At 38.3% G+C, this 26032-nt stretch overlaps 4 protein-coding genes across 7 annotated transcripts in view; all 4 read right to left on the bottom strand.

Annotated features, from left to right (window-relative positions):
* The window catches only part of LOC109036406 (glycine N-acyltransferase-like protein 3), a 260900-nt gene that overhangs the window by 22298 nt on the left and 212570 nt on the right, over positions 1-26032 (bottom strand). The gene's annotated exons all lie outside the window — the stretch shown is intronic.
* On the bottom strand, positions 247-10425 carry LOC109036437 (glycine N-acyltransferase-like protein 3). Of its 3 annotated transcripts, none has more exons than XM_072301565.1 (5): positions 10336-10425; positions 6988-7117; positions 5779-5901; positions 3162-3418; positions 247-1162 (listed from the first exon to the last, which is right to left on the bottom strand). In XM_072301565.1, the coding sequence occupies exons 2-5, from the start codon at positions 7081-7083 to the stop codon at positions 679-681; spliced, it is 960 nt and encodes a 319-aa protein (XP_072157666.1). In that variant the 5' UTR covers positions 7084-7117; positions 10336-10425; the 3' UTR covers positions 247-678. The 3 variants fall into 3 exon arrangements, with proteins under 3 accessions (XP_072157666.1, XP_018906191.2, XP_072157667.1); XM_019050646.2 differs by lacking the exon at positions 10336-10425 and adding an exon at positions 8933-9089; XM_072301566.1 differs by lacking the exon at positions 10336-10425 and adding an exon at positions 8737-8897.
* Positions 11300-16686, bottom strand: LOC109036415 (uncharacterized). The gene is made up of 2 exons (XM_019050616.2): positions 15500-16686; positions 11300-13514 (listed from the first exon to the last, which is right to left on the bottom strand). The coding sequence occupies exons 1-2, from the start codon at positions 15793-15795 to the stop codon at positions 13109-13111; spliced, it is 702 nt and encodes a 233-aa protein (XP_018906161.2). The 5' UTR covers positions 15796-16686; the 3' UTR covers positions 11300-13108.
* On the bottom strand, positions 18884-25723 carry LOC140224748 (glycine N-acyltransferase-like protein 3). 2 transcript variants are annotated; one of them, XM_072301232.1, is made up of 5 exons: positions 25513-25723; positions 24824-24971; positions 22891-23015; positions 21625-21881; positions 18884-20588 (listed from the first exon to the last, which is right to left on the bottom strand). In XM_072301232.1, exons 4-5 carry the CDS (start codon positions 21828-21830, stop codon positions 20171-20173), a joined length of 624 nt encoding a protein of 207 aa, XP_072157333.1. In that variant the 5' UTR covers positions 21831-21881; positions 22891-23015; positions 24824-24971; positions 25513-25723; the 3' UTR covers positions 18884-20170. The 2 variants fall into 2 exon arrangements, with proteins under 2 accessions (XP_072157333.1, XP_072157332.1); XM_072301231.1 differs by having other exon boundaries at positions 25538-25723.

The following is a 26032-nucleotide window of genomic DNA, read 5'->3' as shown; positions in this document are numbered from 1 at the left end:
TTTTTAAGACGCTCGATGGACGCGCGGGGTGAGGAAGGGGAGTAAAACGGTCGATGGGCTGGAGTTCAAAGTTCATAAGTGGGAAAATTCTAATAGAATCATTTTCAAGACGCTCGATAGACGGGGTGAGGAAGGGGAGTAGGAAAAGTAAGAAGCGCCTTGGTGGTTGGGTTGCGTAGCGGCCAGGGGGCGGGCGCAAGCCTCCTAGTTAAAACATAAATTAATCATAAGTGAAAAAAAACGACGGAAAATGAACATTACTAGTATATTCAACCAAGTACATTACATCAACTAGATCTAAAGGGAGGTAGAGCTCATATGTGAAAGTGTGCAGTTGACAATTTTCTAGTTATTCAGTGAATCGAGTTAATCGAAGTACTTCGGTTCTCACATCCGAAAAACTTCGGTTCTCACATCCGAAAAACTTCGGTTCTCACATCTGAAGTACTTCAGATGTAAGGACTGAAGTTTCAGATGTGTGATCCGAACCTCGACAGCTAGATCTAAAGCGTTCAGATGCTCAATCTGAAAACTTCAGAGATCCGTATGACCTAAACTTCGGGTCCCACGCACGAGGTTTTTTTCTCCGTGCATCATGCCCCCCTCCGGCCCTCCCCCATGGACCGGCCACTGCCAGACGCCAGTCCTCGGGGACTCTCAACATCTTCACAAAATTCTTTACTTTTTGGAAATTTTAGACAAAAAAGGACGAGGATTTTTTGGTTTTATTGGCCCTACAAGAGGTTCGTTCATCGATAGTGGTGCCGCGAGAATGTTTACAAAAATATTGGGACTCGATTGAAATCCAAGTGACTCGAATAATGCCAATGATGCTGTATTGACCTTCACGATCGTTGCTCCCACGATGAATCCCAGGGGAAGCAACTTCTCACACATCGCATTGCATAAAAGCTGTGCGTATCCTTTCCGGCGATGCTCCTCCATCGTGTAAAGAATGGTCAAGAGGGAAAATTCGCTGAACAACACGAAAGCACGAAGTTCCCCGGTGGAGCGCGAGTAGACCCCTAGGTTAGGGTTGTGGGTGATGAGGGTTGCAATGTACTCATCCGCTCCTGGAAGATCACCGCCGACACCCCAACAATTCATGATCAGATCTACGGACTCGAGGCTCAAAGGTGCAAGTCGGACGTCCTGTGGGCACCTACGAAATACATTATTAATCTTCAAATTAATGGAGAATTTGCACGCAAGTTTTTTATTGCTTCACGTGAAAGTGCCTAAAGAGCTGATTTTGCAGTATTTCTTAAAAAAAATTTCTGCGATGGGAAATAGTATAAAAATAAATTTAAAAGTGAGAAAATGCACCACCTAGTGACGACATCTAGCGGTATTTCCCATTTGAACTTATGTATTTTAGTGGATTAGATCATTTTGTCATACCTTCTCCAATAATTGTTCAATTCATGAACCAAGGGTATCCTCGTGTTCAGTTCACTCAGTAGTTTCCACGTAAACTTGAAATTCATCAAATTTCAGACACCTGCAAATTCTCTATTTAGGGGCTTGGAGGACAAGGCGCATACGTGCAGTTTTTAAAAAAATTGAGATATTAATGAAATCAAGTAAAGCTAGTCGTAATTCATATGCTGTGAAAAATTCGCCCCCCAAATTCCAATTTTTAATCATTGAAAAGTCGATTTGAACTTTTTTCCGCCATAAGAATCCATGTAATTTCGAAACTTCAAACACGTATTTCTCGAAACAGCAAAGACTGCACTTATGCGCCTTCTCCTCCAAATTCCTCAATTAATGAAAAAATCAGAAACGAGGGGAGACCCTCCATAAATCGTATTCAATACATCAAACAGGTGAGATTGTATCGATGTCGATTGGTTCAAAATGTGATAATAGCCTCAAAAAGTCAATTTCGAAATCTGAGGGAACGGTTTTTTGGTGATACACTGTTAAAAATCCCTGCGCGAAATTCACGCTTACTCAGTTGCTATTTTGACCAACTGTTACTCTGAGTGCCTAAGTGCCAGGTGCCTTATTGCAAAATGAAATCCACATAGTAATGAGAAGTAATATTCCTAGAAATTTTCTCATTTTCAGCTTTTCCAACTTGAATTGGAACATTTTTGTTTGAAGTTATGCTATATTGTTTTGAACCGGACGATACATCAAACCACTATCAAGTACGATCCATTGGTATTTTGGCAATAGCGCCTCCTTGTGGGGCGCCAATCGCGTTTAACCTGCTGCGCTAAAAATGCAAATACGGCCATGGAAGCACTGTGGTAAAAGAAACTTCATTCCATCCTCCTGCTGGAACCGAATGAACATGCTCAAACTGGTGAAAGCAACTATTACTGCTCCGGAGACGCTCACATTGCCTGTCAAATTTTTGAAGGCGAACTGGTGACCTCAGGCGCACAAAACGCTGTGAATAGCGAAATTTCATGCTCTCTTCTTGCTAGAACCGAATGAGCATGCTCAAATCGTTACTAGCAACCATTACTGTCCCAAAGACGCTAAAATTGCCTTTCTAATTTTTGAAGGCGAACAGCTGGTCTGAGTAAGCGCAAAGAACTGAGGGCCGGATTTCTAATTAGGCTGCATAGGCTGTAGCCTAGGGGCGCAAGCGCAAAACTCCTCGGATAAATTTTTGAAAATCTATTCCAAAACTTCAGTTATTGCGAATCGAAAATGTATTCATCGTGTCTTCTGTCACTTTTTATTTTTCAAATCAGTTTTTTTCTGGTGTCGTCAGTATTTTCAAAATTGGTACCTGAAAAATGCTTTGGATTGAAACATTTCTACCGTAAGATATCGATACAGGTGTGTAGTGTAAGGACACACCTGTCATCGTCCTTTTCCACGGGATAGGAGGAGGACCAGGACTCCTCCACCCTCTCCCCTCCTCATAAAGCTCCTACTTTTGGAGCACCTAATACAGGGAAGCTTAGGGCACTAAAAATGCAAACCTGGCCCTGCCCTGGACTAGTACAATTGTTATTTCTCTGATGACTTCACATTAAAGACCTCCTTTAACGCCCTTTACTCTTAATGTAAGCCGTATTGGGTCTCCAAAAAGAAAAAAACGGAACAACTTTAAATACGGCCCTGATTTTTGTAAGAATAATACCACCTCTCTTATAAATCAAGGATTACACGGAGAAAAATTGTTGAATATTACTTACAAACTGCTACACGAATCAAGTTGATCAATGGTTTTCCACTCGTAAATCAAGTTTGTATGATTCGAAGTCAAGAATTTAAAATTGCGATAAGATACTAAGTCCTTCGTAAGCGGCATCAGTTTTTCGGGTATCGAAATAAAAAATATAGTAGTCTCTGGTGAGTTCCAATCAATTCTGCCAGTCGTAAGTAATGCGTTCTTTAGAGAAGTCACATTCTCTTTGAAGCAGTGGAAAGTTATTCTGATATCATTGGAATTCTAGACAAAAACAGTAATTTAGTTTACACAAACCCAAACGTTGACATGATTTTTTAGAGTTCAAAATGGGAGATATTTAGGTATGTATTTAAAAAAAATTGGTCAAGAAAAGGCGGGGACAAGGCTGAAAAAACACAATAATTATTACAAAACACGGGACGTTCCGAACGGTCTCCCGGTCATTATTTACCGTCAAAAAATAATTAAAAAATCTAAAAAGACAAAGCTGATAAACAATGTTGCTGGTCCCTGGTAATGGCATTCATTACAACCTTTAAAATATTTAAATTTAAAAAATATTAATAAAAAAAAGACTGCTCGAAATATCCCCCTTTTTGTAATAATTATTGTGTTTTTTCAGCCTCGCCCCCACCTTTTCTTGTTAAATTTTATTCTGTTCTCGGGTTACCATAGTGTATATTTAGTTATGTGAATGAAATGAGAAAAACACGGGGTACAGGCTATAAATAAAAGTAATTTGGATGGGACGTTTCGTGGTTCACATTCCCTTTTTCAACCGCCGAAAAGGGGAATGTGAACCCCGAAACGTCCCGTCCAAATTACTTTCATTTAGGTACAGCCTGTACCCCGTGTTCTTCTCATTTCATTTACATATTTTGGGCTGATTAAATTGTTACCTATATTTATTTATGTGTATTTAAATATACTTACAAATAAAAAATGATGAGGGGCCCTGCCCCCTAAAGATCTCTTGTACTATCTGGCTAAATATTACAGTCACTATTCCCGTTTTTGAGTCAGGAAAATTTGGGAAAACGAAATTCCGGGACGCGGGTGATTTTTCCGAACCACATTTAAAGCAATGCTCCGGCAGATACCATGCCCAGCGTCCCTTGCGAAAGCACCCGCCGCTCGCCCGCAATTTCTTGGTAGATTTAACTTTTAAGATTAAGAAGAAAACAAGAAGAAACATCCAACATGAATATGTTGGAAAAGCGTGCCGAAGAACTGAAATCTAGTGTGTGCACTATTTCCATTTCAACGAGATGTGTATAAATTAGTACTCTCTGCAAATTGGGGAGGAATTATTGATTTGATACCGTTGAATGTAAATACATTTTATTGAAAATACATTTTATTGAATAAAGAAAGTAACATAATTATATTGGATGAACAAAGAAAATAACATCATAAATCATTTAACTGAATTGGTTCATTCAGAATTTCAAATTAAAGTTTGGAAATTGTTCAGTTTGTTGCGTCATGTTGGAGATTGCTCAGTTTGCAGCAGCAGAGTATGGAGTTTACTCTGTTTAATGAGTCAAACTTTGTCTTTTCTCTTTTCTTCGATTGATTTGTATTAAAATGAGACTTTAAGGTATCTTTTCAGGAAATAAAAAAAAAAAAAAAAAAAAAAAAAAAAAAAAAAAAAAAAAAAAAAAAAAAAAAAAAAAAAAAAAAAAAAAAAAAAAAAAAAAAAAAAAAAAAAAAATGCAACTTACACTCAGAGAATCAACAAGGGAACCTAACCTCCAAAACTCTGCCTTCCAATTGGTCGAATTGGAGATTGCTCACTTCGCTGCAGTTGTAACTATGGCGATGCAGCCAACTTGGGTTTAACCGCTTTTGAAAAGACGCTGATTCGCTAAATAGTTATGGCGGCATTTAAACTTCTAATTTAAATCCTCCGAGCGTAGAAAAGCTTATTTGACGTACCTATGAAAGAAAATAATACGGTTTCCACGGGAAAATGTTTTCAAGGGTTTCCAGTAACAGGATAATTCGGTTTCTCGATGAATGACCTTCAGGGCTTGACACTATAACGGTTCAAAAACGGAAGAACGGATCCGACGGGAAAAAAATTCGGACCGCCCCTTGAAAAGCATTGGTCGATCGGTGTGCTGTACTACAGTACATCCGAGTGATTTCAAAAAGCGAGCCCTATAGGCACGCTTAAAAACTGCAGTATCTGGAATCAAGTACTAGTACTCAGAAAATGTGCGGTTACTAAGATGCAGTGCAGCAATGCAACTCATCGCTAACCGTGAATTTGTAAATTAAGTTTAATTTTATTTTGAAATTTTAAATATGCAGTTCCCTTCACTTGTAGTTTAGTTTCTTAATTTGAATGATTTCATTTCATTTCCACGAAGTGAACCAATATTTACAAATAAATTAATGAATCCCTCCTCCCATTATTATATTTCAAATTTTGATAAAATCACTAAATCTAGATTATAGTGGAGGAGGGGAAACATTCATACAGAATTCACTATTCATGCGAACGCGCTCCGCGGTTTATGAGCTCCTTTTTCGATTATGCGTGAGATCAAAGGAAAGTAAGTTGGTCATTGACGGTTGCAAAATTCTTCATTAGGATTAAATGAAAGGTGACTAACCGTAACTTTGTAAATTGCAACAATTCCTCCATCTTCAAATCGATCGTTAGTAGAGTATATGGTGATCCGTCGCGAAGCTTCAGTTCCTCTCCATCTGAGTGCCATCCTAATTGCACCGTAAACCTGAAAGAACATGTGCTTTTTAAGCCTTCTGCAACGAAACTATTCAGGGTAGCCTCAAGCAAATCATTCATATCCAAATTGGGTCTTTTTAAAGAGAGCCTAAATGTTTAGAGGACTAATTTGGGTATTTTGTCATGAGAATATTGGTTTTATGATGATGTACCTACCTACGAGAAGCCGCGCAAAATGATAGAGGATTAAAATTGAGATGCCTGGGAGCAGATACAATATTTTTCCTTCCATACTGGGCCCCGGTGCACGTGGTTCCGTTTCTTATCACATGCGTTCCCAAGTAACGTATGTTCCATACAACGGAGATGTTGCATGTGTGTGGGATTTGCGATTTGACTGTTGATTCTTATGTAAAAGTTCGCGAGAAACACGATGGTGCCACTGGTTGTCTCTGAAATCAACTCCCAAGCTCAAAAAAAGCTCTCAAGTTGAGGCCAAAATGGAGGGGATATCCCACGCTATCCTGAGAGTCCACGTCTACATCCAGACATACTCTCCATGCAAAGATAGGGAGCAAATACGTTAGCAGGGTTGCCGTGTTTTCAGTTTTGAAGTCCCCAAATAAAGTGGCAGCCCTGTCAATGTATTTGCTCCCTATCTTTGCATGGAGAGTTCGTCTTGATGCAGAGGTGGACTCTCAGGGTAGGGTGGGATATCCCCTCCATTTTGGCCTCAACTCGAGAGCTTTTTTTGAGCTTGGGAGTTGATTTCAGAGAAAACCAGTGGCACCATTGTGTTTCTCGCGAACTTTTACTTAAGAATCAACAGTCAAATCGCAAATTCCTCACACATGCAACATCTCCATTGCACCAAAATCCTTTCTTTACAATTTTTTTACGACTGCACGTGGGTTTATTTTTATTTGTTTATTTTATTTTTTTATTGATTTATTTTAAAGATATGACTGGTTTGCCGAACTTCATGAAATTAAAACTCAAAAAGAACATGCAGGTAATCGGAGCGATTTCAGTATACGTCTAAAGACGCCTGAACTCAACAAGCAAAGGACCTCTTTTAATTTTTTCCCCCAAGTCTATTTTCCGAGTGTTCCTCTTGATTACTCATTTTACTTACATGAAGAGAATGAGGTGCATGAGGGAGTAACTTTTTGGAAAGTTCCTCCATCTTCTCCCATGGAACCAGGTGTAGAGGATCTCCGGGTGAATCCATGCTCGATTCAAGTATGAAGACTTTTTCTTGGTGCCTTAAAAAAATGAATTATAGACTAACATTTAACTGTTGCTGTACGATTTTAATTACAATGTCTGTATAATTGTAATTCGTGTCATCAAGAACAGGCAATACACACTAATTACTCTAAAAAAGGCACAGCTTAAAAGTTCAAAATACAGGGTGATCCAAAAGTCCCTTCCACCCCCTCTAACTTTTTACCTAATTGAGGTAAAGATTTGAAACTTGGGGGATATTCCTAGGTCAAAGGGAGCTACTTTTTGGCCCCCCTAAAATTTTTCGGGGGCCCCCCAACTTTTAATTTTCAAATGGGAAGACCCCCTTTGTGATAGCTCGTTCGAAAGAGCATAAAAAAAGAAAACTTTTCGCGCAAACCCGCGAAGTCAATATCTCAAACCGTTTCAAAATGGCGGCCGGTTAAAGTTCAAAATGGCCGAAAATTCACAGCGGTTATTTGTCGATGGATTTGCGCGGAAATCGGTATGTAGGGGTATTTTGACACGAGAAAAACGAATTTGACGTTACATTTTCAAAAAAACCAAAATTTCCAAAGTGGCCGCCGGTTAAAGTTTAAAATGGCCGACAATTTTCACCTCGGGTTTTTCCTAATGGATTTGCCTAAAACTTGGAATTTGAGAGTATTTTGGCATAAGATAAACAAATTTAAACTTAGATTTCTAAAAAAATCAATTTTTGGTCATTTTGAACTTAAACCGGCGACCATTTTCGAAATTTTGGTTTTTTTGAAAATGTAACGTCAAATTCGTTTTTCTCGTGTCAAAATACCCCTACATACCGATTTCCGCGCAAATCCATCGACAAATAACCGCTGTGAATTTTCGGCCATTTTGAACTTTAACCGGCCGCCATTTTGAAACGGTTTGAGATATTGACTTCGCGGGTTTGCGCGAAAAGTTTTCTTTTTTATGCTCTTTCGAACGAGCTATCACAAAGGGGGTCTTCCTATTTGAAAATTAAAAGTTGGGGGCCGTTGCCCCCCCCCCCCCCAAGGGGGGCCCCCGAAAAATTTTAGGGGGGCCAAAAAGTAGCTCCCTTTGACCTAGGAATATCCCCCAAGTTTCAAATCTTTACCTCAATTAGGTAAAATGTTAGAGGGGGTGGAAGGGACTTTTGGATCACCCTGTATACTCTTGAATTAAAAGAAAATTTCGTCTTTTGTGGTGCTGTGTCTCATGACCACATGAAGGGGCGAGCGAAAGAGCTAAAAATATGGGCTTCGTTGCATTGCACTTTGTAAAGTTTCAGTTGGCAATTTAATCATTTTCCTGCAAGCGTTTGCAGGTTTCACTGAAATAGACTTAAATTTGCAGCCAATATATATTTGTTCTCGAATTAAGAATGGTGCTGCTTAATTTAATCTACTTGTTGGCTTAACTCAAGCATTTTTTCCTGTCCCTTAACAAATTCAGCCTGAATCAAGATAAAAACATTCCCTGGCGGCAAGTTCAAGAATCATTATGCTTGAGGCAAGCAACTTTTTTTTCAGTGTCTTCCTCAAAAAGTTCTGCAATTTTTGATATGAAAAAGTCATCCGTTAATGAATAGAAAATAAGTTGTCACGTGAAATTTTGGAATGTTGCAGATAAGCTTCTCTATACACATGGCTCTTACCTTTGTGAGTGACCGCAAGATTTGAATAATACGTATATGCTTCTGATTGGGACAGAATAAGCACCTAGCGGGGAAGCACGAGTGCTTTCATTAAGTGAGAATTTGTTCAATATTTTGTTTTTCCTCCTTTAAAAAGAATCAATTTTTTGCAAAAGAAGGAGCCCCTTGAGGCAGTTAGATAAATTAAAATACTTACTCAAAGCTGCTCTCAACAAAATAAACAAACAAAAAATCAATAAGAACAGAAACTATGAAAGCAACGGAATTCTAAAAGATCAGGAATAAAAATTGCAAATTACAAGATCATTACACAAGCAATGACACGATATGAAGTACCATCAATCACTTGAAACTGTTTTACTTCAATCGACAACTGGACGTATTTCTGTCAAACGGACTATGTGCATTATGAAGTGAGCCATGTTATGCGTGTATTCTTATGAGTCTCAGGGCTCATATCTTAATGCACATAGTTCCGTTTGATAAAAATACGTCCAATTTTTACGCTATCGCCAACGAGAAGAGTCGGTTTGATATATTGTGAGGACTTTACAGCGTGTTCTACTTTGCCGTGCTAGCGAAATAGCCGTATGTATGTGTATTTAAATTTTGCCTAATTTCTCCCGGTAAAATATTTTTTTGTGAGAAAAGTTGTATTATTTTTCGTTGACATTTTCAGAAACATGGAAGGAAAATATTCACAGGCTTTCCAAGAAATCATGTTTTATCTGGAGACAATGTGCAACTTTTGAATGTGGAAAAATGTGGTATGTAGAATGTGTGTGTTTTTGTGTGTTTTTAGGGTGTATTTCCATAGCACGGTGGTATTGACCGGTCCAATCGTCAGACGGAGTGGTACCCAAACGTTTATTTCGATATGTATTTTCACCCAAGTGGCACAGTGCAATGAAAATATTGAGATGAAATTGAGATTTATTGGAATAAAATTGAAACTGTTTTACCATGAATTGCAATAATTTTACATCATTTGGTCAATAAATGCCGATTAAAAGAAATCAACAAAGTAAGTTCCACATGTCAGAAAGATATGCGATGTAGGAGTGCAATAAAAATTTCCAACTTATTTCAATAAATTTTAATAAGCCGTGCGCCTTCAATCAGCAGATAGGCAACATACACACCACTCCGATGCAGTATCAATAATTTTACCATATGAGGGGCTCGGAGGACAAGGCGCATATGTAAGTGCAGTTTTTGCTATTCGAAAAATACAGGTTGGAAGTTTCTAAATTACATTGATCCATTGGCGGAGAGAGAGATCAAACTGATTTTTTGATGCTTGAGGATTGAAATTTGGGAGCGATTTTTTCACAGAATATACATTAAAACTAGTTTTACTCGAAATCATTGATATCTCATTTTTTTCAAAAGCTGCACTTATGCGCCTTGTCCTTCAAGCCCCTCATATATAATTGCGATTCTGATCAATCTGTGCTACGTGAGTACCTAATCTCTGAAATCTCTCACTGAAATCAGTCGCTAAAATGGATTAAAAAGATTGACTAAGCGATTACTGAGCGACTCGTGAGAATAAAAAACATGCTTGATATCTGGTAGTAGAATTCAATTCTATAATACCTTTGTCAGTAAATGTTCCTGATAAACACCGAGAATAAAATACGGTTTTCCCACAGTACACGGTAGGTGAACGAGAATGAACAGTTGTGACTAGGGGGCTACGCCCCCTGGCCGCTACGCGACCCAACCCCCTGAAGGCGCTCCGCGCCATCAATGGGCCGCTTCGCGGCCCTATTTTTACCCTCCTATTAGTGTTAGTTTAATTTTTCCCCTAAAAAAATACGATATGAGGTATACTTTAATTTTAAACTTTACTTAAAATTACTTTAAAATTAAAAGGACGCGTTTTGGAATGACTGCTTGATGAAATATTGTAGTAAAACAATGAACAATGATAGTCAGGTAATAATTAAGATTACATAAGTCGGGGATCGAACCCACACTGTGATCAAAGCGGACGCATTTGACGGTATTAGACGACTCGGCCACCGCTCGACATGAAGTGGCAAGTGCGAATCTTGTGTAGATAAGTGTAGAGCTGATGCGCAGGCTACCCAGCTACTGCGCAACCTCCCGCGCATAGCGGTAGCAGTACCGGAGCATTCTGTAAGCACTCACTTTTATAACGTGATTTTAAAAAAACCTGGGTCCTTTTTCCAAAATCTGATTGCAGCGGGCTCATCTAGGGCCTATTACCTGTCGATTTACGCAAAAATCATGGAAATCGGCCCGGTAGAACGCTCAAACGAACTATGACAAAAAGTATAAATTTCCATTGTTTAAATGGGAGAATTCGCAACTTTACCACGTAATATAAAAAAACCTGGGCCATATTTCGAAAATCTGAAAAGAGTTGGCTTATCTAGAGGCAATTGCCCGTCGATAGCCGCATAAATCATGAAAATCGGCCCGGTAGAACGCTGGAACTAAGCGTTACCAGTTTCGCAAAATTAGGAGGTCTTGGAGCTTATATTTTATTATTATTATTATAGTATAGAAGAATGGCTCAAGAATGGCTCACAATATGGTATACTGCTGAAAATAAACTTCGGTAGCCTACGTACCGTGCCTCCGTAGCACAGTGGATCGAGTCAATTAGAGATGTCGGACATTACATTTTTGACTAAAACTGCAAATTTTGAGTTTTATTTCGTCACATTTTAGACTCCAAGAGATGCATCTGGAAGAAAGTTTCACAAGGAAACCAATGGAACCACTTGTAGAACCTCAAAGTTGTGTATAAACGAAGTTGTAAGCGTTTAAAGTTTCCAAATTTTGTCCGACCTCTCCTATAGACTCAATCCATTGTGCGTAGGCTGACTGTGGATTACGTTGCAGTGACCGGAACCACTCTTTAGATTACCATGTTTCCACTGCGTGTTGGCTATTTTCCTTTTCACGGAATTTGATAAAACTCTAGACTTAAGGACGTTGGTCAATTTCGTGCGATTGCAAAAAGCATTGCCAACGAGCTGTAAAATCAGCGCTACGTGTAAGATAGTGGATTTTATTGCGCGAAGCCACGAGCTCACAAGCCAAATCCATGCCTCTATATTTGCGTTTTTGAGTGATATAAAAGTGGGGAAGAAATAATATATCGATGGTTAAAGTTGGAAAATAGTATCTTCTATTGAGACGTTTTGAGTCTCCCCTAATTATTTATTTCACTATTTATTGGAGGAAAAAGGAAGTAAGAAAACCAACTAAGAATTCAACTGCGATTTTTCCAGAAATTTTTTCGCGCACTTTGACATACTCCCAAGACAATCAAGGAGATATCTTGAATACTTTTCTATTGAAATAATAATACATCACTAGATATTTAAAACTTTGCTATATAGATACTCATTGCTTTTACTTATATGTTACACATTATAATGTTTTTACTGTGAGTCAAGATCATGGTCATTTAAATACTGACTTCATCATGCGACCACCACTTGACAAATAAATAGATGTAGGTCAAATATGAACGCACGTCGCCATAATGTATTCACTATTGTTCCATGTTCCACTATTGTTCTCGCCTATAGTCCAGTGTGCGACCGAGAAAACTGGATCATCCAAATCTCAAAAAAAAAAATTCCAAATTCTTTTCCTTACCAAAAACAAAAAACAAAGATAAAAACAAAACAATATAGATGATAAGAGACATTCGTGCTCATAATGGTTGCACCTTGATGAAAAATAGGCAGAATTGAAGGGTTTGAAATGTCCGAATTCCTAATTAATTTGTTATTCATTGAAGAGACTGAATCTCACTATGCAGTTCAGAGTAGCGCTATCGTGTATATCTCTCCAAGAATCTTAAAGCAAACATTTTTTTACGATTCGTTGCTTTATCTCTTTTTGTTTTTAGATCATTTGCTTGCGACCGTCTCCTTAAAGTTGTTTAAGGGTCTGAAAATTTAAAAAAAAGAAAGGCTCCAGTAAAAGTAATCAATGCGAACGAAGTCAGAGGGAGACCTGTGGGTAGAAAAAGTCAATGAAGGGGTGGGGGGTCAATGTCGTGTTTGCAGCAAACTCTTGTTTGCTTTTTTGTCAAAACATAATCTTACAAGCACGCATAAGATAGGACATACTGTCTTGTCTAAGTTGCACCAAATAAGTCCATTTCATCAAAGGTAACGTACGTTTAGTTGATTCTCACCCTCTCTCCAACATCTGAACTACTCTCGGAGTCTTCTGAATGATTATAAACAAGTATTTTACAAAGACTGGAGGGGAGGACTTGTTCAGTGTAATTTTTCACAAAATCTTGGTTCATTATCTTAAAACTATATTTCTGGAGTTACCGCTCTGTTCGGTACTTTAACCCCCAGAACTTTAAATTTCAGAGTAGTTGAGGCGCTGCAAGGGTGTAGACGTAAGAGTCTTGACTGGACTGAAACTCAAGAGACTCGAATAGTTTCAGAGACGGAATGTTGCCTTGTAGTATTGCAGCTCCGACGACCAGACCCTCAGAAAGTAAAGTCTTACACATGGTATTGACAAGGAGCCTTGCGTAGCCTTTTCTCCGGTGTTTCTTCACCGTATGAAGCATGGTCAGCGCGCAGAACTCGCTGAGCAAGACCCAGGCGCGGAGTTCGCCAGTTGTTCGCGAATAGACACCCAAACTTGGGTTGTGCTCGATGAGGGTTGAAATGTACTCAGCCGCATCTGGATGATTGAACCAGTTCGATTTGATCAGTTCTAAAGATTCGAGTTTCAAAGGTGCCAAACGAACTTCTGGCGGACACCTGGAATAAACAAGAGGTAGCTTCAGGTGTATTTGATTTGCCGCAAGCACTTTGTCAAATGCCCAGGCGAATCGTCAAATCGACGGTGTAAGTCGACAATCACATAACTCATTTGCGGTGTGTGAAAATCTCCGTCCCTAAGTTAATTTTTCAAAGGAGAAAAAATTAACATCATACCTTGGAGTCTATGCAGAATTTTCTTCGCACAAAAAGAAAAAATCACGGCAGTTTTAAAAAATTGCTGTTGAGTGATTTCCCGTTTAAAAAATAAAGTATGACATGAAGTCTGCGCCGTCGCAAACCGCGTTATGTGATTGCCGACCCACACCGTCGAAATATCCTTACTCAGATCTGAATGTTGATTGTTTTGCTAATTTTTGAAAGTATTATTCTTTGGTTTTTTTTTTTTAAAATAATTGGACCGCGTTAAGCAGAAAGAAACCAAGCCACATCAGCTATCGCCATAGATAACTGGACGATTAAATTTTTTCCATAAAAACGGTTTGCGGATGTTTGTGCAAATTTGAGTAAATTTTCTGCTTAGCACGAAGCAAATTCTTTAAAATATTCGGAGGAATCCGCAAAAACGTTCTCCTGTAAAAAATTAGGTTGCCCAGTTACATTTCGTCGCTCCTCTGACGTAAGGGCGTATCTCGATTTCCGGATGAGCCGTAGAAAGCATGGATTTAAATGTAAAATAGGGCTCGATTGGAAATCAAGATACGCCCTTACGTCAGAGGAGCGACGATTTGGCAATAACTGTTATGCCTTGGTCCCTTTCTGCTCAACGCGATTCAATTATACTATAAGGAACTATGGAAATAATAGTTGATTTTATGGTTTTTAGCCATTGAATACAATTGTATCTAACAAATTGCTAAATTTAATAAAATATAGAGTTTTCATAATTTTTACTGTTCAAATGAGCCGGGACCATTTTTTAAAATAAAATAGTGCAAGAAAAGTTTTATTTTGGTGATTTCTTACTCCCAGAACATTATTGCATTTCGAGAGCTCTTCGTCCAAAACATAACGACGGTGAAAGTCGGCAATCACATAACTCGGTTTGCGACGTCGCAGACTTCCTGTCATACTTTATTTTTTAAACGGAAAACTACTCAACGGTAATTCTTTAAAACTTCCATGATTTTTCTTCTATGTGCGAAGAAAATTCTGCAAAAACTTCAAGGGATCATGTCCATTTGTTCTCCTTTAAAAAAATAACATAGTTGCGGAGATTTTCAGACACCGCAAACGAGTTATGTGATTGCCGACTTGCACCGTCGATAAGGAACTCTGTAAGTAAACGTACAAACGTTGACTATCCGCCTAAGCGTTTGATAAAAAGCCTAATTTTACTAGTTGTCCGTGGCCTATCTACATATAATGTGAGTGACAGAGTAAGGAAAAATATGCCACAAGGTCAAAGCGCAAATTTTTCAGAGAAGTGGAAAGTCTAAAGCTGGGTAAAAAACATTGATTTTCAGATTTCAATGCTGCATGCCTCCTATTCTGCCATGCTAAAGAAAAACGCCGTATGTACATTCGATAGTTTTCAAATTTTCCCGGATAAAACATGTATTTTTGAGGAAAGTTATGCTTATTTTCCCTTGAAGTTTTCAGATATCTTAGATTAAATTGCGAACTTAACTGTCTGAAAATTTTAAAGAAAAATATGCATAATTTTGCCAGTAAATTTGTTTTGTATTAGAAAAAATGTGGCAACGCCTGAAGGCTCATGCGGCGTTCTTCCTTAGCACGGCAGTGTCACAACTGTCACACTAGGAAAAATGGGAGCCATTATTTGACATTTTTTATTTACGTTCCGCGAACGTTTGACATAAATCGCTCTGGATTTTTACTTTTTATGAAAACCTAATTACCAAGGAAATAATGACATAATTTCAACACAAAAATTGGTCAAAGTCGTCATAAGGATCCGTTGTATTTATAACTTTTGAAAGATCTGAGGCAGGTATACTTACGAGCAGGTGCACAAAGTGAGTTGATCAGGAATTGCCCATTTGTATACATGTTTGGCTGCTTGTAAATTGGCCGGAAATTTATATAAACTATTGACGTATTCAATTATTTTATAGTTGTGATGAGAGAGGCATGCTTGTACAATGGGTAATAGATTTTCGTGGAACGCAGTAAAGAATATAGTAGTTTCCGGCGAGCTCCAATTTATCCTTTCGGTCGTCAGCAAGGCATGCCTCAGTGCCGATGTGTCTTTATCGATGCAGTGGATGCTTATCCTGTGGTTTCGGGCATCCTGCATCGCAGAAAAAATTTAAGAATTAGCTTCTTGCTATTCTGCGTATACACTGCAACGTAAAAAAATGCCAAGATGTCGCATGGTGGGCAACATTTAATGATTATTTTAGGACAGGGCCGGATCGAGGGGGTGGCCACATGGGCCGCGGCCCATGGCAGCAAATCTAGAGGGCGGCAAATTTTGCAATTTTTTTAAATGCAGGTATAAAAAAATATCGGAAGTAGAAAAAAAAAATTACAAACGAGAAAAGGCGACAAAATCTCTCATTTCCTGAGAGTATAGTAATTTCTAATTTTGTCGTCTTTCAGTGATACAAGAGACAGCACATTTAAGTAGTCGAGTTAAGAGAGAAACCAAACACGCAATTTGGCCTCGAACGGCGCGGCGCAGAGAGCAATGATGACGAGGACTTGAGATGAAAAGGAGAAGCCCTCGGCGCGGCGATCGGCATGTAACACATATTAGCGCCTACAAGACTGCACGAATACTTCACGCATTGTATCGGACGCAGTGCGGTCATTGCGGTCAGCGTGAAACGGATAGCGCCTACAAGCCTGCGTGAATACCTCGCGCATTGCGCCAAACACAGTCCGGTCAGCGCGAAACGCATGGCGCCTACAAGACTGTGTGAATACTTCACGCATTGCGCCAAACAACGCATCTGCGCGGCGCGGCGGCGGAAGTTAAAATCATTGAACCACATTCATGTTTGCTCTTTCATAACTTTTTTGTTCATTTCTTATGAATGAAAGGCCTTGTCCACACAGAGATAGGTTTGCGAAACTTAACTTTCGCTAGTAGTGTTGACAGGGAAATCCCAAAACATGTGTTCAACACGAGTAAACGCGTCTTATGCACCCCTCCCCAGCTAGCACATTCACTTGATGGTTTTTATTGGTGGTAAAGACAGGTGGCCCATGGGCGGCAAGTAGGTAAATCCGGCCCTGTTTTAGGATGCACTTTTATATCCCTAAAATAAAAATATTCGATGTGAGTTGATAGGGAATTATAATTCTCTGAATTTTTCAGAATCTGATGGTACCTGTCTATCACAATTCCATTAGAAGTTTTGTTTACAAACATTTTTACGTGTTTACAATGTTTACATTAGAAAAATTGTGAATATTATTTTCCAACATTTTCAGAAAATTTAGTACGCAATTTAATCTAAAATATCTGAAAATTTCAAAGAGATATGCATGAATGTTGTCAAAAATACATGTTTTATCAAGGGAAATTTGGCAACTCTCGAATGTTCATACGGCGTCCTTCCTTAACACGAGTTTGATATGCTAGATTTTTACCATTACTTTAAGGACGCACACAATTCCAGCACTTTCCAGTTTGTTACTCGTTGTGTATATCCTAATTTGCTTGGAAGCATCTGTATTTCTCCACCTCAGAGCAATTTGCGTCATTCCGTAAACCTGGAAACATACATGTATACTTTACACTCTGAAGCAAACCAAGAAAATCCTGATAATTAAATGCATGTTTTATTTACTCTGTGAAAAATCAGAAGTTGTGAATACCAAAAAGATGTTTTCCCATATGGACGCTTAATTGATAGTATAGCCATGACCAATAATAGTGTTAGTTTAACCATTACGTGATTTACCATTACCTACCTTAGTAAAATACTAAAGAAATATACCATTACTGTTCGTTATGATTGCTAAAAGTTCACATCGGACTGGAACACTACTAACTCGGCGCTCACAGTAAACTGATTTTTCTCAGTGTAAATTAATGTCTTGGTTACCAATGATGACACATTTTTTAAGCCTTTTAGATTTCATATCGGCGCTAGAAGAAATAGGGCACTAGAAATTGAAGTTAAATATTTTGGGTAATTTTTTTCACGTGGAGCGCTAATATAAAGTAATTGAAAAGAATGAGAGCGAGAGGACTAACGCTAACGATATTTATATTACTTCGAGGCTGTGTCTATGTTTTAGATGAAAAATTTCACGCATTTTTTTGTCAAAGTACTTACTAAAATGATTCACGAGAAGCATCAAAAGAATATCTGTGACCATTCATAAAAATGATGGGATTTTCCCGTTCATATTTTTATCACATTATGAACCATACATATTTATAAGTCCCCATCTATGTGCATAGTGCGTTATCATTAGGTCAGTATTACTCACCGTGAGTGCTTTAGGTATTTCAGGCAGTAATATATCAGATAGCTCCTCTATTTTTGCCCATGAAAGTAATTGCAAAGGATCTCTTGGCAGTGACATTCTTAACTGCTTAATATGCCCACTGGTTATACGGCCCACTGAGTTTTAAGATGTAGATAAAGTTTTTAAATATATATAACAATCAATTTTGCAACGATATGTATTCTCACGTTTCCATATTATGTTAACAGGTATGTTACAACCATTCAGCCGCTGAATTCAGTGAATTAACAAGATCGCAGCGATTAAATTCTACTCGTAGAGGGTCTTATTTAAGCTGTAGGAACGTTAATTAGGAAAGAGAATGTAACAGTAACGTAAACAGAGCGGACTTAACAACGTTAAAATTAGAACTAACCTCATAAACACGGAAAAATATTTGTATCAGCTTTAACAGGAAACTCATGGAAGCCTATGTATGGAATTCATAATTTTCTGATAACATATATTTACACTTTGACGAGTGATGCCATACACAGAAATTTTATGACAATATTCTGGGCTGCTGAAAATACCCAGAGTTAACCTGTCATGTACCCATATGTTTCTTACGCGAGTTCAAGTTCTGCGCCTATTAAGACAGTCAAAAGGATCACAAAGGTTAATGCAAGTATTAACAAATGGGTGCTATTCAACTTTCAGTGCCTGTCAGGAAAACTGTAAAAACTTATGGGCCCCTTCACACTTTTTTTTAAAAAACTAAAGTATGGAATTTAAGAGTGCAAAAATATCATCCGCAATTTACATTTTTGATTTAATTTTGAGGACAAAAAAAGGTCCGAGCCTGAGAGCTTGAGCTTCCAAAGTTGTGCATCTTAATGGAGAACCAAGAAAAAAGGACAACACAGCGGCACAAACCAGCGCTTTTTTAAGATTAATTTATTAAATTAAAAAACACTAAGTACAGAGCGCGTATGAAATTAGATTTACGAATGTAGCTTTTTAACATTTTTAACAAAATAAGAGATTTGAAGAATGAGAAAGTATCATTGACGAAACTACACGACCGCTGTTTCTGTTTACAATGTTGCAGACTTACCGTCATACATTATTTTTTTAAATTTAAAAAATACTCAACGTCATTTCTTAAAATTTTCCATGATTTTTTCGCGCTGTATGAAAAGAACCTACCGTGAGGAGCCCCTTCAATCAGTGAGAAGACAACATGCGCAACACTCAGCTACAATATCAATTATTTTACCATGTGATTGCAATTTAATCCAACCTGTGCTTCTTGGGTTACTAACGATTGCATATCGACGGTGTCAGTCCGCAATCACATATCGACGGTGAAACTACCAAACCACGTATCTCGTTTGCGGTGTTTAAAAATCTCCGCTCACATTTTATTTTTTTGAAGTAGACCAAATCAATATCATTCCTTGAAATTTTCACAGAATTTTCTCCGCACGAAGAGGCAAAATCACGGAAATTTTCAAGACTGGACGTTAAGTTGCTTTTCATTTAAAAAATAAAGTATGACAGGAAATCTGCGACGTCGCAAACCGAGATACGTGGTTTGGTAGTTTCACCGTCGATATCTCGTTTGCGGTGTCTGAAAATCTCCACCTCTATGTTATATTTTTAAACGAGAACAAATTGACATCATTCCTTGAAGTTCTTGGAGAAAATCCTTCGCGCAGAGAAGAATAATCACGGCAGTTTTAAAGCCTTGCCGTTAAGTAGTTTTCGGTACCCATATATGCCCATTGGGTCGTTAACGAACCATCGCAGTTTTTGACTTTTAGTGATAGTGTATATTAGGGAATTTCATGTGTTCAACACAGGATAATCCATACCTGGGATACAGCCAAGTCTATTTTATTTTTGTTGTACCTCAACACGTGTTTATCCTGTCTACATTACGTCAAAATCAACAAGTAAATAAAAAAATAAATTTTAAAAAAATGAGTTTTGGGCATATGTGGGTTAAAAAATACAGTATGACAGGAAGTCTGCGACGTCGCAAACCTAGTTATGAGATTGTCGACTTACACCGTCGATATAGATTGAAAACAAAGAAAAACAACACTTTGTAAGGAAAAGTAACTTTTATTTCTTTTTTATTTAAATTTAAACATGAGAGCACTTTGTCCAAAGAACAGAATCAGTATTACATTTTTCACGTAAAGGTATTCAATATTTTTAGTACCAAAAAATTATTAGGAAATTGGAAATAACGCTTTAATTCACCCACATGGTTCCTGGTTTAATGGTAACGCAACGACATAACGGAAAGTATCACGACTTGATTCAAACTGAAGCGAGTCGAACAGTTTCAGTGACGCTGTATTGTGCTCGTGGACTGTTGCCCCGATTAAGAGTCCTTCGGAAAGGAGCCTTTCGCAGATTGCCTTTATGGCGAGCTTTGCGTAACCTTTCCGACGATGTTGTTCCATCGTGTGAAGAGCTGATAAGGTACAAAATTCGCTGAAAAGCACCCACGCGCAAAGCTCACTAGAGGAGCGTGAGTACACGCCCATCGTATGGTTGTGCTTGATTAGAGTTGCAAGGTATTCAGTTGCACCTTTAATATCAAACCAGTTTGACCTTATTTGTTCCAACGACTCCAGGCCCAAGGGTGCCAATCGGACTTCCGGAGAACATCTGTAAAGTAAAGGCTTAATGTATAATTTGTCGTTTTCCGGACGAAGGAATGTAACTCTGTTCCAAGGTTGCAAAATCGACTCGAATAATTTAATAATTTTTTTACAAGAATCTACCGGTGTGATTTTTGCCCAAAATTTCTGTGCTTTTTAATGAGATCAGAGGAAAAATCAGTGACACTTTCAGTTAGATTCTAAGATTCTTCCGGTAAAAAGTGCAGTAAACGAAAAGAAATCCCGCAATACTGATATGTAGTTACGTTACGTTCTTTAGTGAGGGGAACGATGAATTGGATTGCATTTAGCAAGAAGGAACCACTAGCATTGCAATGATGCCAAGATTGTGCAACTTCATCCTTTGCAATAAAATTGCGGAAATTGTGAAAAACTATGAAATTTAGATGGTAATTTTTGTCTTAAATTTACAGTTTTTAACGAGTAAAATAGAAAGTATTAAGGGATAATCGGGTTTTTCCTCCAAGACAAAAGGAGTTGTACAATCTTAGCAACTTTGCAATGCTAGTGGTTCCTTTTTGCAAAATGCAATCCAATTGAGGTCTACCTATTTATTTACTATTTAATTTGGTGAGTCCGGCCTCTTCGCTTGGCAGTAATAAAGTTTAGGAGGAGGTCGACATTTTATATAGTGATATACGATGTGTCAAAAATAGACGTATGGAAAATCGCGAAATCAAACGTACAACTCGTCGCCCGGTTGACAAAAGGGCGCAACTACATACTGGAATGAGCCTGGAAACGCAATAAATAGTATGAACGACAGGACTCATTGCTTGCAGAGTGTTGTTACGCCCTTTTGACATCCGGGCGACGAATTGAATTACATTTTGAAATATGGAACCACTCTCTTGCTCTCCTATAAAAGCTTATACATGCATAAAGGAAACCAAATGGCATGTATGTTGTTTCTAATATGGGCCAGAAATAGTGGTTCCTTATTGCAAAATGTAATCCAATTTTCGCATTATTACTTCCCGTTCTTTCTAGAGGTACTTCCGTGTATTTATTACTGTCCTTACCTGATATCACCGAAACCGAGCTGTTCAGGCATTCTCCATTTGTATATCGTCTTGTCATTCTCTCGGATTTCGAGTTTACAATGAGATACGAAGTTTTCTACGAGAGGCATCAGTTTCTCAGCTACCGCTGCAAATAATATCATGGTTTCAGAAGAAATCCACCTAAATCGATTGGTCGTCAAAAGTGCGTCCTGTAAATTCTTCATGTCTTCATTGAAACAGTGCAGGAATATTCGATGCCACCGGTCAATGGAATCCTAACAGAAACAATAATCAAATAAGTACTTTTTTTTTACAATTAAGGCATTTTTCGGTGAAAGCGCATATCGACGGTGAAACTACCAAACCACGTATCTCGGTTTGCGACGTCGCAGACTTCCTGTCATACTTTATTTTTTAAATGAAAAACTACTTAACATCCAGTCTTGAAAATTTCTGTGATTTTTCCTCTTTGTGCGGAGAAGATTCCGTGAAAATTTCAAGGAATGATATTGATTTGGTCTACTTCAAAAAAATAAAATGTGAGCGTAGATTTTTAAACACCGCAAACGAGATACGTGGTTTGGTAGTTTCACCGTCGATATGACGCTTGCAATGCTGCTAAGATAGTGTAATTTTTTACAGCGTTTGCGGCAAAAGAAATTCATCTACAGTCCGCTTACTTCCTTACAATGGTAAGGAAAAGCTCGGAGCGGATTCAGGAAAGAATCCATCGCAGAACTGTCGGATATGTTACTTACAACTAGAGAACTAATTTGCACAATCTCACCAGAATTAAAGGTCTCATATACACTTTTTATCGAAAAATGCTTCAATTTTTTACTCATCGTACATTCTTGTTTTAAGCAAAGGCTCCTGTATTATGACGTAAAAATAGGTTCACACTAGTGGCGAAGCATGAATGATCGGTTATCGATTTCCCCATTTGAAGATATGGTAAAGAATCGATTATGAAGGTGTTCGTTGTGAACCCTGTTTATCGATCTCATTCCATATGTTTGAACGGCAGATCAATCGATATGTAACAAAACACGCCACGCCACTAGCTCACACTGGGCTGGATCAGCGCCTTCCCGACGCACAAACTAGCATCAGACTGGAGGTACAAACAATCTGGGAGTTATCGATTCTGGTATTGACTCTTAAATCTCAAAGGTCCACGGGCGGATAGCTTTTGATCAATAACTCAGAATCAACTCTCACCGAAAGTAAGGTTTTCTCACATTTTTATTTTACTGAAATCTGTCTTAAAAGGATTTAACTCACAGATTCTTGCAAACTGCGACGATTCCACCAACTTCATAACGATTATTATCAGTGCTATATATTATCATTCGTTGGGCATTATCCGTCTCTTTCCACCTGAGCGCCTGTTGCACTGCTCCGTACACCTGCAATACATTTCAAGTATTTAAAATTTATGGAAATAAGAAAAATCAGAAGCTAAAGAAAAGTTGGTTAACAGCCTTTCATCTTTAAGATTTTTTTCTTCTCCCCCTTTTTTCTTTATATTTCTCATGACAGGCAACACAAATTGACGAATAGATTCAACCATTAGAAAAATAACTGCCTTGTAATTGGTGATTCATAAGTAGATGCAGATTACAAGAAAGAAAGTTTGTTTCTTCAATTTTCTGATGAAGCTTTTGAACGATTTCTCCTTTTTCAGGACCAGGGCGGGTTTTCCTACTTTCCGCCCATGGGCCGCTTGTATTTTGCCGCCCCCTTCTCATTCGTTTTGAAACATCAATAAAAACCATCCAGTGAACGTGCCAGCGGGGTAGGGGCGCATAAGACGCGTTTACTCGTGTTGAACACATTTTTTGGGAAAGCCCTGTCAACACTACTAGCAAAAGGTCACGGAACTTTGCGTGAAAGTCAAGTTTCGTAAACCTATCTCTAATGGACAAGGCCTTCCATTCATTAGAAATGGACGAAACAATCATGAAAGAACAAACACAAAATTTGGTTTAATGATTTTAACTTCCGCCACCGCGCCACGCCGACCGCACCGTGTTTGGCGCAATGCGGGAAGTATTCACGCAGTCTTGTATGTAGGCGCTAGCCGTTTCACGCTGACTACAATAACCGCACTATGTTTGATGCAATGCGTGAAGTATTCGTGCAGTCTTGTAGGCGTTGATATGTGTTACATGCCGATTGCCGCGCCGATGGCTTCTCCTTTTCATCTCAAGTCCTCGTCATCATTTCTCTTTAAGTCGCGCCGTTCCAGGCCAAATTGTGTGTTTGGTTTTTCTCTTAACTCGACTAATTAAAGGTGCTGTCTCTTGTATCACTGAAAGACGACGAAATTAGAAATTACTATACTCTCAGGAAATGAGAGATTTTGTAGCCTTTTCTCGTCTGTAATTTCTTTTCTTAATCCGATTTTTTTTTATACCTACATTTAAAAAAATTGCAAAATTTGCCGCCCCCTAGATTTGCCGCCATGGGCCGCGGCCCATGTGCCGCCTTAATCGGCCTATTAGAATGTGTAATAAACTTTTCACTGCGTGCACTGATATTTTCAAGTTATGCATATCAGAAAAGAAAAGATCGTGGTTGAATTTCCTAATTTTCTCTATACAAGAAAAAAACAGTAAAAAAATGCTTGATTTCTCCGTAAACTAGTGTGGATCCAGCACTATTTTACAACCTTTTCTAAAACTCTTTATTTTTCAAAGCTCCTAACAGTAAGTGCGAAATGCGTGTACAGAATCTAATTGTAGGCTCTAAGTAGACTGTCATTTTCAGTGAAATACATATGGATTACATTTTGCAATGAGGAACCACTATTTCTGGCTCTCCCATAAAAGCACTTATCTGCAAAGAAAAACCAATGGCATGTGTGTTGTTTCTAAAATGGGCCAGAAATAGTGGTTCCATTTTGCTAAATGCGATCCATATAACAGTGTCGTGTAAGTGTTCGGATAAACCAAAATGAGGCATTTCGTTCATGGATAGACGTAGAACCTTACTCTCCAACTGCATCCTATTATTTTTTTGGCATTGATGAAATGCATGTATACATTCACATGTGTCGCTTCTACGACGCACTCTGCCGCTCTGCGACACTCAAACGCCACATATGCCTATCCTCCTGAAAGTCATCGGCCAAACTGACTACCTAACATCTCTCTGTCGACGCTTCCGCCATCAGTTATTTACATAATAACTAATATGGGTCCCCATAACTTACCGAGAGAGAGAGTAAGGCACATCAGAAAGTAATTTGTTCGAAAGTTCTGCCATTTTTGTCCATGGAACCAGTTGTAGAGGATCCTCTGTCAAATCCATCTTTGGTTTAAGTCTATGATATGCGCAAATTTTAGTGTTGTAAGAGCTGCCTGAAAAAGGAATAAATGGAAACATAAAATAATCAACGAGAAATAAAATAAAATAACTGGTTTAAAGAGCCATAACCTTGCAAAACATATTTAATTAAGTAACAAAACTTACATTATTTCAGCTAGAGGCGCCTTTCGGGCATAGCTCATCTTCAGTAGCTCACAAAAAATTTTAAGAAACAAACAAATCTAATCGAATAATAAGAGAAAACAAATTACCGAATGAAGCATCTTTGAATAAAGTATACAAGCAGAATAAAGTAGGTTTCATTTTATGATTTTTATGATTTGCAAGGTTATGACTCTTTAAATCAGTTATTGTATTTTACTTAAAATTCGCATCGCTCATTGTAAACATGTTTAAATCAATGAGAAACATATTACACTGCGATGAGGTAAATTAAGCAGACCTGAAATTCAATTTTAATGTAAAATATACGGCCTCAGCATATACGTTAGATGTTGCTGTTGCATTTTCGCACTTTTCTGAATTTAAAGGATCTGTTTTCACGAATTAAATAACATTTTTCTATTTACACACTTTATACAGATATATTCAGCATTACCCGCGCAAAAACTTCAAGTATCTTTTTAAATGATGATCACGTTGCGAATAAATTATAGTTAGCCAAAAAAAACTTCCACTGTCTCAGTTGTTTTAAAGGTGTGGTTTGCTTATCACTCAAATGTAAACCAAAACACAACATGCACGGATAGCACGACGACAGAACTTATCAGTCAATACGAGACATGACTAGACTTGAGAGATAAAAACTCTCTGCGTATCATGAAGCGTCCAGCCCACGTTCAAACAGGGGCTTAAAAAGGGCACATCGATGGAACCGTTGACTGTTGCCCTTCAAAGATCGTCGCACCGACGAGCTTTGAAGGTAACCGATGTGTCCGGGACACATCAGAGATTGGATCTCGAAATTGTCAAGAAATTTCGTGCAAAAATGGTCGAGAAATTGAAGAATTTGTGCCAGTTTGAGAGCCCCAGTTTGAACGTGGGCTAGAAGCTTGACCTCCGTGCCGCGAACATACCAACTGCATGAGTCAAT

Source organism: Bemisia tabaci, chromosome 6, assembly GCF_918797505.1.
Source record: "Bemisia tabaci chromosome 6, PGI_BMITA_v3".
Taxonomy (NCBI): Eukaryota; Metazoa; Arthropoda; class Insecta; order Hemiptera; family Aleyrodidae; genus Bemisia; species Bemisia tabaci.
The sequence above is the reverse complement of the archived record's forward strand: the minus strand, read 5'-3'. Positions and strand labels throughout refer to the sequence as shown.

Excerpts from the sequence above, each read along its gene's own strand:
- LOC140224748 (XM_072301232.1), bottom strand. The coding sequence starts at position 21,830 with ATGAAGAATTTACAGGACGCACTTTTGACGACCAATCGATTTAGGTGG. Across the intron at positions 20,589-21,624 it reads CTCGGTTTCGGTGATATCAG|ATGTTCTCCGGAAGTCCGAT; the intron begins GTAAGGACAGTA and ends TTTACTTTACAG.
- LOC109036415 (XM_019050616.2), bottom strand. The coding sequence starts at position 15,795 with ATGCAGGATGCCCGAAACCACAGGATAAGCATCCACTGCATCGATAAA. Across the intron at positions 13,515-15,499 it reads CTCACTTTGTGCACCTGCTC|GTGTCCGCCAGAAGTTCGTT; the intron begins GTAAGTATACCT and ends TGTTTATTCCAG.
- LOC109036437 (XM_072301565.1), bottom strand. The coding sequence starts at position 7,083 with ATGGATTCACCCGGAGATCCTCTACACCTGGTTCCATGGGAGAAGATG. Across the intron at positions 3,419-5,778 it reads TTGCAATTTACAAAGTTACG|AATTCCAATGATATCAGAAT; the intron begins GTTAGTCACCTT and ends GTTTTTGTCTAG. Across the intron at positions 1,163-3,161 it reads CTTGATTCGTGTAGCAGTTT|GTGCCCACAGGACGTCCGAC; the intron begins GTAAGTAATATT and ends TGTATTTCGTAG.